The sequence below is a fragment of the Chrysemys picta genome, chromosome 7 (assembly GCF_011386835.1).
Source record: "Chrysemys picta bellii isolate R12L10 chromosome 7, ASM1138683v2, whole genome shotgun sequence".
In the NCBI taxonomy this organism is placed as follows: Eukaryota; Metazoa; Chordata; order Testudines; family Emydidae; genus Chrysemys; species Chrysemys picta.
The window spans coordinates 79,661,795-79,678,811 of NC_088797.1; the positions used below are offsets into that span (position 1 = coordinate 79,661,795).

The 17,017-nt window shown below is 39.6% G+C and overlaps 1 protein-coding gene across 35 annotated transcripts in view; it reads right to left on the reverse strand.

Annotated features, from left to right (window-relative positions):
• Positions 1-17,017, reverse strand: part of ANK3 (ankyrin 3) — a 548,316-nt gene that overhangs the window by 52,344 nt on the left and 478,955 nt on the right. For all 35 annotated transcript variants that reach the window (XM_065553406.1, XM_065553396.1, XM_065553399.1 and 32 more), the window contains 5 exons: positions 14,189-14,343; positions 4,076-4,287; positions 3,363-3,570; positions 2,728-2,824; positions 799-1,027 (listed from right to left, as the gene is read on the reverse strand). In XM_065553406.1, the coding sequence (XP_065409478.1) occupies positions 799-1,027; positions 2,728-2,824; positions 3,363-3,570; positions 4,076-4,287; positions 14,189-14,343 (901 nt within the window). The remainder of the gene's footprint in view (positions 1-798; positions 1,028-2,727; positions 2,825-3,362; positions 3,571-4,075; positions 4,288-14,188; positions 14,344-17,017) is intronic.

Below are 17,017 nucleotides of genomic sequence, written 5' to 3' on the forward strand. Positions count from 1 at the left end.
AGCATGAGCTTTCGTGGATGAATACCCACTTCTTCGGATGCATGTAGTGGAAATTTCCAGGGGCAGGTATAAATATGCAAGCAAGAGTGAGTAGGGCTAGAGATAACGAAGTTAGTTCAATCAGGGAGGATGATTTTACATAGGGAAAGGATAAATGGACACAAATCAGATATTAGGAATGGCAATATACAAAAACCTGTAGGAGAACACTTCAACCTCTCTGGACACACAAATAGCAGATTTAAAGGTAGCCATCCTGCAGCAAAAAAACTTCAGGACCAGACTTCAAAGAGAAACTGCTGAGCTTCAGTTCATCTGCAAATTTGACACCATCAGCTCAGGATTAAACAAAGACTGTGAATGGCTATCCAACTACAAAAGCAGTTTCTCCTGCCTTGGTGTTCACACCTCAACTGCTAGAAGAGGGCCTCGTCCTCCCTGATTGAACTAACTTCGTTATCTCTAGCCCTACTCACTCTTGCTTGCATATTTATACCTGCCCCTGGAAATTTCCACTGCATGCATTCGAAGAAGTGGGTATTCACCCACGAAAGCTCATGCTCCTATACGTTTGTTAGTCTATAAGGTGCCACAGGACTCTTTGCTGCTTTTAAGTCCCTTAAGTTACTTTCACCCCTGCTCACTGTGAGCCTTCCTGTAGCTGGTTTATAGTGGTTGTAGACCTCTTTTGTGAGATCCTGGCACCCTGCCTGCTCTTGTAGAGTGGAACCAGAGCATAGATTCTCTACACCCCTGAAGGAAGGGAATAATCTGAGCTGCTGCTAATATGGAATATACCTCGATATCTTTACTTCTTGCAACTTCTTCAAAATTCTCTTGTTGCTCCAAAGTTTTGTCCACTTTATCATCAGTCATGCAGAAGCAACGCAAATTAGATTCCACGGGGTCATTCATTTTGGCAAATATCACAAACTTGGCCATATAAGGAACACATATTAATTCCCTATAAAGTTGTGTGGCGAGGCCGACAGTTTCTAGTACCTGATGGCAGTCTGCAAGCCAAAATCTGAAAGAGAAAAGACAACAGGAGTTTGTTTCACAAACCACTGGCCAAAACTTTATAAAGAAACTCTGTTGCATCAGCAAAGAACAACTGTGGTCTCTGCTAATGGTGATGGGGCAGAATGGAAATTACTTTTCAGGGAAGGCAAAGAGAAACCGTTGCGTTCGTTGGCTTCCATGACTCCCCAGCCATTTTGGATGAATGCAGTTTCTGCAAATTTCCCATTGGCAAAGGCAGAGATTTCCTTACAGTGCTTTAGATGAGTGAAAGTGAGGTGGTCTGCGTTGGTGGAATCTGCATCTTTGGGTGACCCTTTGTTGGTGTCTCCTGTAACTGCTCATTCTGAGTACGCTTCAGGCCAAACCTGGGTAGATGGTGTGATTTTTGTGGCTAAGTGCCATCTAAATTGTATCTTGCATTGTACTTCTGTGAGGTCCACCAGTACCCATATCTAATCTTCATTAAAATAAATGATCAGCCGCACGCAGAGTGAGATGGGAGGCCATACTGAATAATGTACAGCCAAATCCATGGTCTGCAGTATAGAAAACTCATGGTACATAAATTGCGTATGCAAGAAAGGAGGCCTTGCTACAGGACAGATATTATATTGTCTCCTTCTCTGATTAAGTTTCGGAGCATGTTGACAATTAGTACACCCACAAGTTAGGGACGTTAGGGGGGCAGAGGAAGACATTCTTCCACAGTACAAAAGAGCTTGTTATGTATGTAATGACCCCTCAAACCAAACAATTTTTTATAAACTTGGTTTGCAGTCTTTGGTTTGTATTTGCTGTTTGCTGGCCATCCAAAGGTTGAGTGCAGCTCAGTGGTCCGGGAACTTGTGAACCACTGTCACGTAAATGTTCAAAACCGGCACAGAGAAAGAGGGATTTTTTTCCTTTCCTGACAGATTATTTGTGTGGGAAATTTCCCAGGGCATAGTTCATGCTTTCCCAGAGAGCAAGAAAGGATGTGCAGAAACATTATTTATTATAACAAGTATGGCAGTGACTGCTGTAGTGAGGATGCATAACAGTTTCCAGTTCTCCTGAGTTCAGTTGCTCGTAACTTTCAAAACCATTCACATTTTGGCCAAAGTTTTCCAGGCTTGGTTTCTGGATGTAGCTAAACATAGCAGTATAATGAGAAATGTACTAAAGGTATGAAGGAGTGTTTGGGAGAGCAGCTATGTACTTTGTAAATGTTATACAAAAAGCCTGTATGGTATTGTATTGTAATTTTAGAGAAACAGTATGTGAAAACTGCCATTCAAGACTGTTTCGTAATGCATACAAAGGAGCAGAGCTAAGGTTTCACGTGCAGTCTGAACCATGGCGTTTCCTAAACATGGAATGCTTAGCTGTGCAACATTAATGTCCTATCAAAACAGCTTTCCTTTTTTGAAGAATTATGTACAAACTCCAACAGTTTGCTAAGCCTGTGAACTACCAATAAAAGACAGTGATACTAAGCTATTTTTGCTATTAAAAATAGTACAGCAAGTTATTGGGCCAAATCATCAGCTGGTATAAATCAATACAGTCAATAGAGCTACTCCAATTTTCACCAGCTAAGAATCTGACCTTTTATTTCTTTATAAACCTTGTTTAAGAACCATGGAAAGCTGTGGGGAAAAACCCTATTTTTCCTAAGTAAGGAAACAAATAATTGGGTCTGTTTGGTATTTTGCATTCCCATACCTGGCTGAAACGTTGGTCGTGAAAGAAACACAGTCATTTATAAATGTCAGTGGAGTGGTTCCTGTGATATCTTCCCACTGAGCAGGTGAAGTCCCTCCTATGAAAATAAGTCACACGTAAATCATAAACAATTTTATTTTAAAACCAAACATGAACCATGAATCTTCAAGCTTTTTTTTAAATGGATTGCAGAAGAACACTTCCACACTGAGTTCTTTTGCTTCAAATGTAAACAGAAGTTACTATTGCTCTCATACATCTGAATAGTAATATAATACATACATATCTGAAACTGATTCTAATGTAGAAAGATACACATTCTGGGTAACATCCTGGCCCAACTGAACTTAGTGGCTAGACTCTCACTGCAATCAATAGGATCAGGACTGCATCCATATTGGATTTTTATCTATATGTATGCAGTTGTCAATGGAAAGACTCAGTGGCAGTCTTTCCAACGACTTCCATGGGCTTTGCATCAGGCACTTGAGTACTATTTTTAATCCTACTGGTTTCAATACTTGGAACTATCAATGGCTTTCCTCATTGGAAAGCTATATTTGAAATGCATAACAAATGAATGTGGATGCATTATTGTTATAGTAACCTTTGCAAAGAGTAGATTCTTGCCTTACCTGTAATGCTACATAAAAGTCGAAGGCTAGGTGTGGTGTCTCCTTTGTATCCATTGGTCACACCTTCTCCTGAAGGGGGTGGCACAGGAATTGTCATTGTTATAGGTTTATGAAATTTTCTTCTTCTTGGTTCCACAGTGACAATGGGGCTGAAAGTTGCTTTGTTTCCGAGGATTTTTTTGACAATCTCATCTGGAACTGGTTGAGCCTGTCAACATAGAGAAAGAATTTCATATCTTGAGATACAAAATCCCTCATCGTGTAAATATGGCCTACATTCGTTGTTCCTAGATGTATACATGTACATTTAGCTGTATTAACACACAAAAGGGTAGGAAGGATGGATGCTGGTGTTACTGGCATGGGGGTAGGCGACTGGTGCTATGAAGATAGATAAACAGAACATGGGAGCCACTTCCTCTGCCACAATGCTGAGCACCGTGTGGGTGGTGGAGCAGCTCCCAGACTAGGTGGTAAGATAGAAGCAGGGCAGGTAGCAGCCCCAGCCCAATAAGAGGTGGGGTGCAGGAGCCCTGTGTGTGGGGTTTAAGAGCCCTGTGTCTTAGTCACCACAGGCTTTACCAGTTCTCAGTCAGTGGTGTTACCTACTAGACATATCCTTGTGATTCATTTTTGAGTTGCACCCCACAGATTAAAAATTGCAGCTCTAGATTTTGCATATTAAAATGATTATTGTAGGTGTGGTTTATTACCTGGAGGCCAACTCGAATTCTTTTGGTTAGAGCACCCTCTGGGAAGGATGCTTGGACATGAGGCACAGTTGTACTGCTCAAAACACCTCCCTCAGGACCAATTTGGTTACTTTCCTGCTTAATTCGTGAAACCACTGCAAAGTACTGAGGAAAATCCTTCGTGATGATTCTACAGATACGTTTCTTCTCTAGTTCCTCAGCGCTATCCAGCTCTGTGGGGAAAAATACATTAAAATATTCACATATAATCTATCTGCAAATACTGTACATATATATTTAAGAGTGCACAGCTTTATTCTGTATTGTGGAAAAGCTGAATTCCACACCAGACTCAAAAGTCCAAGAAGGCTTTTTTAAATAGAAGAACAAACAGGTTTTGATTGTTTTATTTTTAACATTTGTGTGAATTTGATGTTCCTGACAATGAGATCTTCAAACTCTTTTTCACTTGTCACTCAGGTGAGGAAAGGCTCAGGGTCTTTCGAGCCAGGCCATCAAAATGCATCCCCTTGCCCTGACAGCATAGGTGTGCCCCAACATCAAAAATGCAAAAAGGCATCAGTGTTAGTCCATAACACTGGCCTAATTTCCAATTGTCTAACTTCCAATTTCTGCCCAAACAGCTGTAGAGAGTGACTAGCTATGTAATTTGAGACAGTAATCACCTGGGATAGTCTCACGGTTGTCATAGCAGCAAATAAATCCTGAGCTAATTCTAACACTTGTTATCCACATAGGCACTGAAGTCACTCTGAACTGACTGCCAGTCTCAGGCCTTGTCTACGCTAAAGGGAAAAGTTGATCTAAGCTACGCAATTTGAGTTACATGAATAGCATAACTCAAATGGATGAAGCTTAGATCTACTTACCGTGGGGTCCACATTACGCGATGTCGACAGGAGATGCTCTCCCATCGACTCCCCTTACGGTGGAGTACAGGAGTCATAAAGAGAGTGATCAGCGGTCGATTTAGCGGGTCTTCACTAGACCCGCTAAATCGCCTGCCGATGCATCAATGGCCTCCGGTAAGTGTAGACAAGCCCTTAGTGCCTCCAGTGACAAGATGAGGAACTTTATCAGCTCATGCAGAGACTTTGCAGTGCTATGGAGTGACTGCCACATTAAAACTAGTCCCAACTTAACCCAAATCCAACACTCACACATTTTAACATAACGTGGGGAGGAGGAGGGAAAGGAGAAGGGTTCCTGCATTGACCATCTAACAAATGAGTAGTAAACTTATGAACTTAGAAATAAGTGCAATTTAAATCACATTGTCAATAGTATACATATATGCTGCAAGATGCATGTGTCTGGGAACTCTCTGGCCAGGCTCCCAACATGCTCTTATGCTGGGAAGAGAATCAGTAGAATCACTTACTGGTCACTTTGGTCAATTTTAAGGCTGCATTGTATTGCCGGAGTAGTGCAAAGCAGCCTCATCAGGAAAAGGATTTGGCCTGTAATACCTATCATGCGTGCTGGTGAAATCTCTGTGGTAAGTTGCAGAGTCATGTAATAAATTGTATTTATCAGGCATCTTTTACCATGTTACCTGCACTCTGCCCACTAATCAATCAGAACAGTTAACATATTTCAAAAGAAAAACAAGTTACCATATACAGTATTTCTTGCTTTCCCACAAAATGTAGAATTTCCACCAAAAATTGCTTTGGGCTTAGTGGCAGGACAGAAATTATTCAGTTCTGAATCAAAGGCAGGTTTAAGGTGCAATAAAAGCCTTACACCACTGGTAGGGGGGCTTATACAGGGTAGTTTATAAGGAGCTATGTTCCTTTTTTGTACCTGTAAGAGTGACTATAATTCCAAAATAATTAAAATCTAAATGCTAAAAATGATGTTATTCCTTTTCAAAGATTTATGTGATAATCTGGATAAACTGCACTTTGCATTGCTCTAGAGTATGCCAGGCTAACAGGCAAGGATAGCTTTTGTTGCCACTATGCCAGCTTCCATTAATGCTGACTCAGAGATTATATCTGGAGTCCTCTAATGAAACAAGCTTTCGGCCTGCAGCTTCTGGGAGTTAATGGCTTGAGTAGGGTGGAGGGACAATCCGGGCCCTCAAGTTCATAATCAGCAGTTTGTTCTCATTGTCAATCATACACACTCTCCTATAAGGGAAACCTTTCATTCTAAGAAATTAAACTCCAAATACCAAATACTGGACCAAGACAGAAGAAGGAGAATTTAATTATGCTGAAGTAGAAAAGTTGATGTTTTCTGCAAGTATATTTTTAAATCCTTTGAGGTTGCCAGGAATTCCTGCCTCGAGGCATCAGAAGATTGGAAAACTCATATAACAGAGTGGCAATGAAACCTTGCAGAGGAACTGAAGCATGAGAGGCCAGGATTATGCTTTGGATAATACATTGGAAGCCTATCCCGGATGCTGCTTCTGGCAGGCAGGCAGGCACACACACACACACACACACCCCTAAGCCACCTCTGACTCTCATAAACCAATCACATAAAAATGTAGATCTGGCAAAAGAGATTTAATGAAGTAGGGGAAATTAGTCCTCAGAGAGGTCACATTTCCTAAACACACCTTGATCATGAATTTTGAATGTTAAGATCACCATCACATTTGTGCTGCACATCTAGAAATAGTACCATTTTCCTTAATTAATTAATTTAATTTAATTCCTTTTCACTTATTTAAGATCATTCAAAGATCTCAAAACACTTTACTAAAAAGGAGAGTATTATCCCCATTTTACAGAAGAGAAGGGAAACGAAGCGAAACAGAGAGAGGTTAAGTAATTTTCCTTTGGTCACACAGCAAGTCAATGGTAGAACTGGGAACAGAATCCAGGGGTCCTTGACTCCCAAACTTTTCCATTAACCACTACACCTAAGTATCTCCTATTGCTGTCAATCTTCCTTAAGATACAGATGTGAGTAAATCTGTGTATCTTCTTTCATGCAAATTTTCTAAATATACAGCACATACCTATTGCAGTTATCTGTCTGCCTTGCTCTGGGAAAAGCAGATAGGAACAAATAATATTGACTCAGAGATACATTTTGGCACATTGACTTTAAGTATTCTCCATTTGATCTCTGAATCATAAGCCCGGTCTAAACACAGGTGACCTGTTTCCATCATTTCTCCACTGGCAAACTGCTTTGCCTTTACAACATCTGCTTTTCTACACAGAAAGGTTCTAGGGTAGGTCATCAGCACTGAAAACTAGGTCAACCTCTCTTTCCTCATCATAGTCATTATTAGGTTATGGTAAGGACAGAGCTTATAAAGCAATTTTTTTCAGAGAAGTCTCTTATCGCTCTTCTCTCATTGTGACATGGCAGCATTGCACTTGTCCATCACAGTGCTCTATCTAGTAATGTACTTTTCTCTGTGATCAGTGTTTGTCTCCCTGCTATACTATATGCATGGAGTGGGGGGCTGGGGGAGATATGCTGGGAGGGGAAGGCAGGAATTGGGGATCAGCACTGGCCACAGTGGAAATGAGAAACCATTAGTAGCGTTCCTATAGTATTAGAAGGGGTACTAACAGCGCAAGCCTTCTGGGCCCCAAGATCTGTGAGGGAAGGTTGTCACTCCTGCTGCCAAGGGGACTGGGGAGTTTCCTCCCTGTCTGGTCCCAATGCAAGTGAAGGAGATAGGCCCAGTCTACAGAGCATGCTTGGAATGCAAGGCCCAAGCAAGAGCTTCTTTCACTGGGCTAAAGGGGCAGCCCTGAGTACTAAATGTTTTAGTTTAAAAAAAAAAAATCTATGTGAGGAAGAAAGGGCCAAGTGTGAGGAAGGGAAGAAGGGAGAAAAAGAAGAGATAAGAAAAAGGAAACATTAGGGGAAGTGGAGCAAGAGAGTGATGGCAATAGCTAAATACAAAAGTGGGGAGAGGATAATGGGAGTGAGAAACAAGACAAAGATGGAGGGGGAAAACGATGCAAAACCTCCCAGGAAAATCCCTCCCAGAATCAGGGCTGCCATTGGAGTATTATGTGATAGGGGAGGCCCAAATCACTTCTCCCAAGGTAGAAAAAGAGCTCAGATTGACTGGTTCAGAGTCAGAGAGGGAGATCATATCTAGTTTTGCACATGTGAATAACAGCACTAAGATATTGTGGATCAAATTAATCCTTGGTCTAACTCCTTTATTTATGTTTACATGTGTTTCCTCTAACTAAAATTAGGATCAGAGAAAATAAATCATCATCCTAATGGTTACTGTCCCCAACTTCAAGGGCTTTTTATGTGTTCCAGTACCCGATTTCCCTTCCCATTGCCCAATGTCATGCCTTAATGGGATTTGTACTGCAGCTGGCCATTCATAAATTGAACAGCTTTCAGGTTTTGCATCTCTATTTGTCCAATATAGAGGACCAGCAAATGTGCAAAAGCCATCATGGTGGAAATACAGGGGAGTCAAAGATGAGAAAATACTGACCACTGCTCCTAATTTCAATCATTTACAGATTCTGACCCGCTCAAAGTGATACAAGTAACTGGGAAATGTCATCTTGAAAATCAACAGGCTTTGTTATGGTTTTGTTGTTTATGCATATGCAGAATGTCTTTCATCATCATGCACAAAAAAGAGTTTGATATCTCTATGTACAAAAACTGTATTATATTTAGATGTTTTCATTTGATTTCCAGGAAACAATGGAAAAATCACTGCAACATGAGCCGTGGTGGTATTTTAGGTAAGGAACTGGGTTCACATTGGTTTGATCAGTAGTTTAATAGACTTACATATGAAACACAAAACAAAACAAACAAAAAACCCCAGCAATAAACCGTCCTCCCTTTTCAAAGTGTAATTTAAATTTGCAATTACATTGTAGGCACAAGTATTAACATCTGTGTGCTCATTATCTGATGTACAAGTGCACATCAGTTAATTAGCTACCCAAACAAGATTAGTTGTACCCACAATTTGTTTACAGACACAAAAATTTTGTAAGTGCAACAAATATGGGTACAAATTGCACCCACAAAAAATAGCCCAGCTGAAAAAATTAGCTATCGCAACTTCAGCAGAGAAATTAAGAGAAAGTAACACTTGTGGCATAAAGATGAAATCTGACCTGTTTCTATTAAGTTTCTTTGACCACCCACAAAACCAAAAGCAATGTACTGATTATTCAACTATATGTTTAATACCTCCATCTATGGTTCTAAATTATTTTGAGCCTGATAGCTAGGTTCCCCAGTAGATGGTGCTATTTCCAGTAAATAATTGAGCACATTTCCATTCACAGCATTAGCAATGGTGAGATAATGATGGAAGATTTCTATCAATCCTGATTAGGTTAACAGCAAAAAGATAAATAGACTGTATCTTTGAAAAGACAGTATATTATGGAGTTAGGCATATAATGTGACTTTTCAGTCTTTATTACACAGGTCAGAAGGAACAAGTGAATGGGGGAGGACACACACTATCCAGTTACATGATTAACAGAAACATGAACAATTCCAGAGAGTATCTGTCTTTTGAGATGGTTGCAAAACTTCTTTGTAAAGATTATACTGACCTTCTGGAAGTGACAGATCACTTCACTGACACTAATTTCTTTATCATTTACTTTCTATTTTGATTAGAAATGGGCTCTAGTCTCAGAGTTCACACCTGGATCCAAACATCCTCCAAGGGTAGGGGTGTTGAGATTCAGGGGTTTGTTTCAGACAGATCTCTAATTCGGAGGTGTGTTTTTGTTATTAACCAGTAAAATGTTAATATAAATGAAATCATCACTTTTCATACCACTTTATGGAAGAGCTTTTATATCACAGATGAGGGATCATTCAACTGTAACAAACCCAGTGTTAACTTCTGAATGGAGAAGAATTAAGCTAGCATGAACAAAACAGCAACAACAAATCAAGGCTCTGGGGGAAATGTCTTCAGTATTTTTTCCCCCTCTATCTCAAAACTGAATGACTTGATTTTTAAATTAAATGTCATTTTTTCTGTGGCTTGGGATTTGAGGTGGCAAAATTTTCACTCCAAAGGAATAACACTGCATTCATTGTACGCTCTGTAATGCCATTCATATGTGTGTGACCCTCTAGTGGCTGAATCCCAGAAAGGGAAAGAGTACTGCAATCACTAACAACTAAGAAAGATTCTTCCTTGGTTCCAACTGTAGGAGCTTATGTTTTTCGAGCTAAGGAATTAGGGCTGTAGTCCCAAATCCTCATAGAGGGTTATAATTTATGCAGAAATTCTCTCTGTACCCTGCAACACATCAATTTGTAACATCATGCACTTTGAGAAGAATTTTTGTAAATACTATAAATGGTGCAATTTGGAGTATTATAGATGCATTTTGCACCCAATCTTACTTTTCTTCTACACCCAACACTCCAAATGAAGTCAGTGGGAACATGGGAAGGGCAAAGAATGCAGAATCAAGCTGCTGATCAATACATTTTCTCTGGACTTCCTACCTAACTATTAAGAACAGAGAAGCACAATGCAAAAGAGAACAACAGAGCTTCTGCTGCTAAATGGTGAATCATTATATACCACATACCCTGTTTCCCCGAAAATAAGACATCCTCCGAAAATAAGGCCTACTTACAGTTTTGCCTCTCGTTGTAATATAAGGCATCCCCCCGAAAATAAGACCTCCCCGATAATAAGACAAAAAATGTGTGCCGTATTCTTCTTCATTGAAAAATAAGACATCCCCTGAAAATAAGACCTAGCGCATCTTTGGGAGCAAAAATTAATATAAGACACTGTCTTATTTTCGGGGAAACAGGGTAATAGGGTTACCATATCTCATAAATAAAAAAAGAGGACCCTCCACGGGCCCTGGCCCCGCCCATTTCCCCACCCCAACTCCGCCCCTTCCCCCACCCTAACTCCGCCCCCTCCTCCCTCCCACTCCCAGCCAGGGGGAAAGGGCTGCCCCAGTGCTACCGGCTTCAGGGTTTGCCGGGCAGCCCCCAGACCCTGCGCCCCCAGCCGGCGCTTCCCCAGCACAGCTGAAGCCCGGGAGGGGAAGCGCCCAGCCGGGGGCGCAGGGTCTGGAGGCTGCCCGGCAAACCGTGAAGCCGGTAGCGCTCGGGCTTTGGGCAGCCCCTATGCCTCCGGACCCTGTGCCCCCAGCCGGGCACTTCCCCTCCCGGGCTCCGGCGGCGCAGGGTCCGGAGGCACGGGGGCTGCCCGAAGCCGGTAGCTCGGGCAGCCTGGCTCTTAAACAGAGCCGAAGAGTCGGGGAGGAGCAGAGCCGCCATTTTCCCAGACATGTTCGGCTTTTTGGCAATTCCCCCCGGACGGGGGTTTGACTGCCGAAAAGCCGGACATGTCCGGGAAAAAGAGGACGTATGGTAACCCTACCACATAACATCTCAGGGAGCGGGAGGGAGTTCTTACACCGGGTGCTGCCTTCATTCAGTCCCAGTGCATTTCGTACACATGCTGTATAGTGCTGGGACTGCATTCATTATTTTGTCGTCTTCACTGAGTTTAAGTACCTTTATATTATGAAATATGTTACATTTTTGGATTCCAAACCTATTGGCACAGTATTTGCAGTGCCTTTGCCACAATGCCTCATAAATTCTGATACACTTATTTAAAAATAAACAGTCACAGAAATTATCTGCATAACACATGGCTCTTTGCTGCTGTTCATTTTCAAATACTTTTGCACCCTGTGCACTTTCAAAGCAGAAACTCATTTGGCTATTCCCCATCCCCAGTATCCAGGAAACCAGTCAAAATACGCATCTCCCTTACATCCAAACATCCAGGAAACCAACCACAACACTGTCACATTTTTCTCCTTAATTTCTGCTTTCTTTTTTACTCAAGTTCACCTACTCAATAAAGAAAAGCCTTTATTGAAGCAGAGGCTTCATACAGGTTACATTTGCTGCTGCTCTCTACAATCTGCTACTACAATCTCTACAATTATTGTACAACCTGATACTAATGACTTTAAGATTTCACCTAACTACAACTGTGCCCAAACAGACTGTGATTTTCTATAAAAAAATTTAAGCCTAAAATACACAGAATCATGGGATACTTTATGCATGTTCAGATATGAAAAGCTGTAGCAGCGAAATATCAGCAAAAGATATATAAAAGATTTGATCATATGAAAAGTATAGTTAAAAACCTTACTATGCCCCAGGAAATACTTGAAAATGATTTAAGAAGCTTCCTCCTACAGCAAAATTGAGATTGATTAATATTTGGATGTTAAACAGAAATCTCTATCACAATTAGAGACAATAGCATTAGCAATGCCTGAAAAGGTCCACAAAACTCATGCTTTTTGGTGTCATAAACATATTCAAAACTGAAAAGTATGAAAAGAAAATTTGTTGAAAGCCTTTCCTATCTCTATTGCCACGGAGCCATTCTGTGCTCTTCCCATAAATTCCTGAATGTAGGAAGTTTTAATTTATTTGTTTTAGATGCTTTTAAGAAAAGAATAACCTAGTCAAAGGATTTCATATCTACTCTTTAAGAGTGGACATGTGGATATATCATTGAAGTCTTACGGATATATTTGGTGTCACACAGAATATAGTGTTATGAGGGTGGTTTGCCTGAGTAGAGAAAAATAATACTTAGTGTTCTTTTTCTAACAGAACATGCATTTGGAAATGATTAAGGGGAAATAATTAAAAACAAAGTACAGCAGTACGTGATGACATACTGAACTACAGACATTTCATTTTTATGTAGATCTGGGTGAATAATTTGTAGTAAATAATTTAGTCATCAAATACAGTGTTTTTCTGTTAAAATTATCTGTCCATCAGTTTAAGATTTTCACTAACTTTTCACTTTTTCAGAATTTATTTGTTGAAGACTTCCAGTGAATAATTCTTGGTCTGTAGATTAGTTGTGAGTAGTTCCTTGAAAGTATTCAAGCCCTGAAAGCAGGGTGAGAAGCTGGGTAATGATATCTTCCTGCAGAAACCAGGAAGTCCAGCCCACAGAGCAACCTCAGGTAACCCAGTGGCATACCTTTATGGGGCCAGGAGGAAATGGGTTACTAAGTTTAAAACCTAATGAATTTTGAGGTTTCAGGCCTTGTGGGTTCCAGCTGTGTAAATACCTGCACATATTGAAAGGACATTGCATAGATACACGGCTGGATTAAGGCACAGGCATAACAGGCAAATACCCAGAGCCCTGCTCTTGGTGTCACATGACAACTTAAGTATCTGAGCTTTCCTTTTTTAAAAAGTGTGTTTCTAGTCCTCATGATTGTAAGGAGCACCTGACATGGGTGATGTTTGCTTGAAGCTGCAAACATTTGAAACAAGTGTTCTGCGGGGTGTGAACTACCTCTTTTCTTTCAATGGGTCAACTCTGCTACCAGCTTCTCGAGAGCCCCACCACCACGCCAGCTGGGGACTCTGGGTGGGTGGGTCCTCATTGCCACCACCCCATCATGGCTCTGCTGGAGTTGTGTTAGCAGGGGGTCCTTCAAACAGAGTCTTCTACTGAATTAGGCACAGGCTGAGTCTTCTTTTCCTCAGGAATGACCACCGCCCACCTCCAGATAGCAAGTGAGCAATGTCTTGACAGAGCAGGAGGCCCAGTCTTCCTAAGGTGGTGTGGTGATGCTCAGAAGAGAGTCTGTGTGGGTGCCTCCTGCCAGTGCCATAACAAGTAAAGTTGAGGCCCTGGGCACAGGAGTAGGGCCACAGCCAGGGGCACTGCCAGGTACAGCCCCTATTTGAGGTGAGCCTATGCCCTGGATTGCCTTAATTTGACTTTTCCTAATAATGGGACTATTCCTCAGTGCAGTCACTATATTCTTCTGAAGTGTTGTGTTTTAGGTAAATATGTTATTTTATTTTTGAAGTCACAAGGAAGCATGTAAACCTGGAGTGACTTCAGAGAAAAGCTTATTGTTCTGCATTGTGAGGAACCGGGGGCTGGGTGGCTGGGAGTGAGGGGGTGGGAGTGAGTTAAGGCCAATGCTACGGAATTCCTCCCTACGCTCATTTCATTATTTTATTTTGTAATGCCATGTGTTCTCCAGAAGTCAAATAGCAGAGATTACATTTTTATATTAGCCCTGCTTTCTGCCTGTTGATGTTAATCCAGTTAAAGCTTTGATGAAATATGTTTACCTTCATCCATTCCATTGAGAATTTCATTTAAGTCTTCATGTTTGCTGTCATACTGGTGTTCCTTCCATGTTTCACCATTTTCACTGCGAAGGACAATCAGTTCTCTTTCTTTTCCTCTCATTGATCCAAAATGTGGGATTTCCACTATGACAGGGCTAGACAAAAAAGGAATCCATATTACTTTTTATCACATATGTTTTCCCCATTGATCTTGATTTTCCTGTGCATATTAAATCCTTACTAAAACGATGTTCATTTGACAATAATAAGTATCGTTATAGTAAAAATGATTTTAAAATTGCCAAAGCTGCAGAATCCTTTGCTACAAAACTGTAAAGTATTATTAATATATAGCTTATGAATCAGATCACATACCATTATGAACATAAGCAAGGGTTTCAAAACAGTTGTTTATATGACAAAAATGGACAGAAACGAAGGTAAAAATGATTTTCTGTGTTTATTTATCCTGTCATATTGGTGGCATAACTTGGTCCTCAGATATGCACAGACAACTCCATGGACTTTAGTGGGAGATGGGTGGGCATATTTGACCGAGTGTTTAAAGGGACACAGTCAGGCTCAAACATAATTCTGCTGTCCTGGTATACACATACACCTGCTGTTGACTAAGATTGAAGTTGTGTGTGTATATGGGCATTAAATCAAACAAATGACAAAACAACTTCATAGTCCTGTAAGTACTAAAATCTGAAAATTTTAAAAATCCTATTTGTTTTTCACCAATTACTTAGTGTTCTTTGTTCACTCAGATTAGTAATCCTAGATGGGTTGTTTCTAGTCTGTTTCATTTTCTGGTTCTCATGTATTAGCCCAAATTTGCAATGTCGGTGCTGCAAACACAACAGGAGATTGCTTAAATTCTTTCAAAATGGCTTTCTTTGCGTTAAATAAAATGAAAAATATATTGATATTAGCTACCATGAAACAACTTTTTAAAACACTACACCTATATTACCTGACAGTGTGCCTTACTTCAAGTGCGTAATTAAATGATTACTGTGAATAATCAACAGAAACTGCTACTCATTTCATGTGCTATTCCTTAACAAGATAGACATGTTAGCTAAACATTTTATAGACAAGATAAGCATTTTAAAATATGTTAAAATAAACTGACTGCAATCATACAATAGGTGAACCACTATGGATTATGCAGCTTTAAGACATTTAAATAGACAGTATCGTTGTCTTCCTACAGAGATTGTAAAGAGCCTCACCTTCTCATAATAACTCCATTAAAAGTAACATTAGAAGATGGGAAAAAATAATACTTGGCACTTAGCACTTTATATCTTCAAAGTGCTGTGCAAACATTAACAAATCAATTAATAATCTAACTATGGAAATCATAGATACAGCTGATATTAATAAAAATATGAAATAGTTTTAAGTCCATCTCTTTACATTAAATACCAAAGGAGTAGGAATTAGACAATAGCAATTTTAATAAAAATAGGGAAAAAGGCAGATTATTTAATAAGTTCTTAGATACTTTTAAAAATATGCAAAGTCTGTTATTCTGATCTTATGCCTTTGATTGCTGATAGAAATGCAGAGGGTTTATCCCACCACCTACAGTAGATGAATGCCAAAAATTCAATTACATTGTTTCTTAAGGTATTTATTTTCCTAAAATACTGTATACACAGGCTTCTCAAGTTAAAAACAACTAACAAACTTTTTAATACAATCTTTGCAGGTTAATATATCAGATACTGTCTCTGTAAATATTTAGGAACCACACAATTTTGTGCATGAAGTTTAACAAGAATACTCAGTGAGAAGGTATTAAACAGGTATTCTAAGCAATATAGTCTAAGCAATATTTTAAAAATATAACACAATAAATTTCACAATAATGTTCTAATGCAAACAATGAGGATATTTTCCAACTTTTTTTAGAATAAACATTGCAACTTGTTTGGCTATTGTACTTGTTTTCCCAAAATGTACCAAAATTCATCTTTATTTTTTTCAACCTGATGCCTACTTCAGTTTTAAAAGGTTATCATTTCTCCAGCCTTATTAAATGAAATCATTTATTCAATTATATTTTTTTCTGTACATGCTCATATTTTACAAATAAGTACAACATATGTATCCACATTTGACAGAGTTATTCCTGAAATAGACTGACTCAAACCCTGTAAATACCTTCTCTACCACAAGGTTGAAATTAAAGGGCTGTCATTGTGTATTAAAATGTATTTGATGCAGTTGAAACAGTTCAAATTTAAAAAAATTACAAAAGCACAACAAGTTATGAAAGCAAAATGCTTGCAGTGAATGTCACATGCCTAAAGCACAAGATAGTTACAGTAGCAGAGCTATAATAAATCAAGCCACTATGATTTTCTTTCAGTGACATAAATCAACTGAAAGCTTTAGAAACTAGAAAAAAAAATGGGAATGACAAAAAATCGGAAACAAAAACAAAACAAAAGAAAGGAAAGGAAAAAAATTGTAGACATTCTGTATTTTTTCTATAAGCATCCTACCCAATAAATTTTGTTCCTTGAGGCCCAAGCTGCAGGATTCGGCTAACCATGCTCTCACCCTCATTTAGAGGGGGAGGATTGGTAGGAAGATGCAGTTTACTGAATAACATCCATGCAGCAGGAAGAGAAACAAGAAGGGGAAATTAGGAACAAACTGTCATTCACGACAGAACCGGCAGTTTTCACCAGGGTGCCACTTATGGTAATGAACAAAATTGATAATTAAAAAAAAAACCACATCATAGTGGATTGTTTCTCCTAATTTTAGCTTTGAAAAATGTCAGTTACTAGCATTTGTACTAAATAA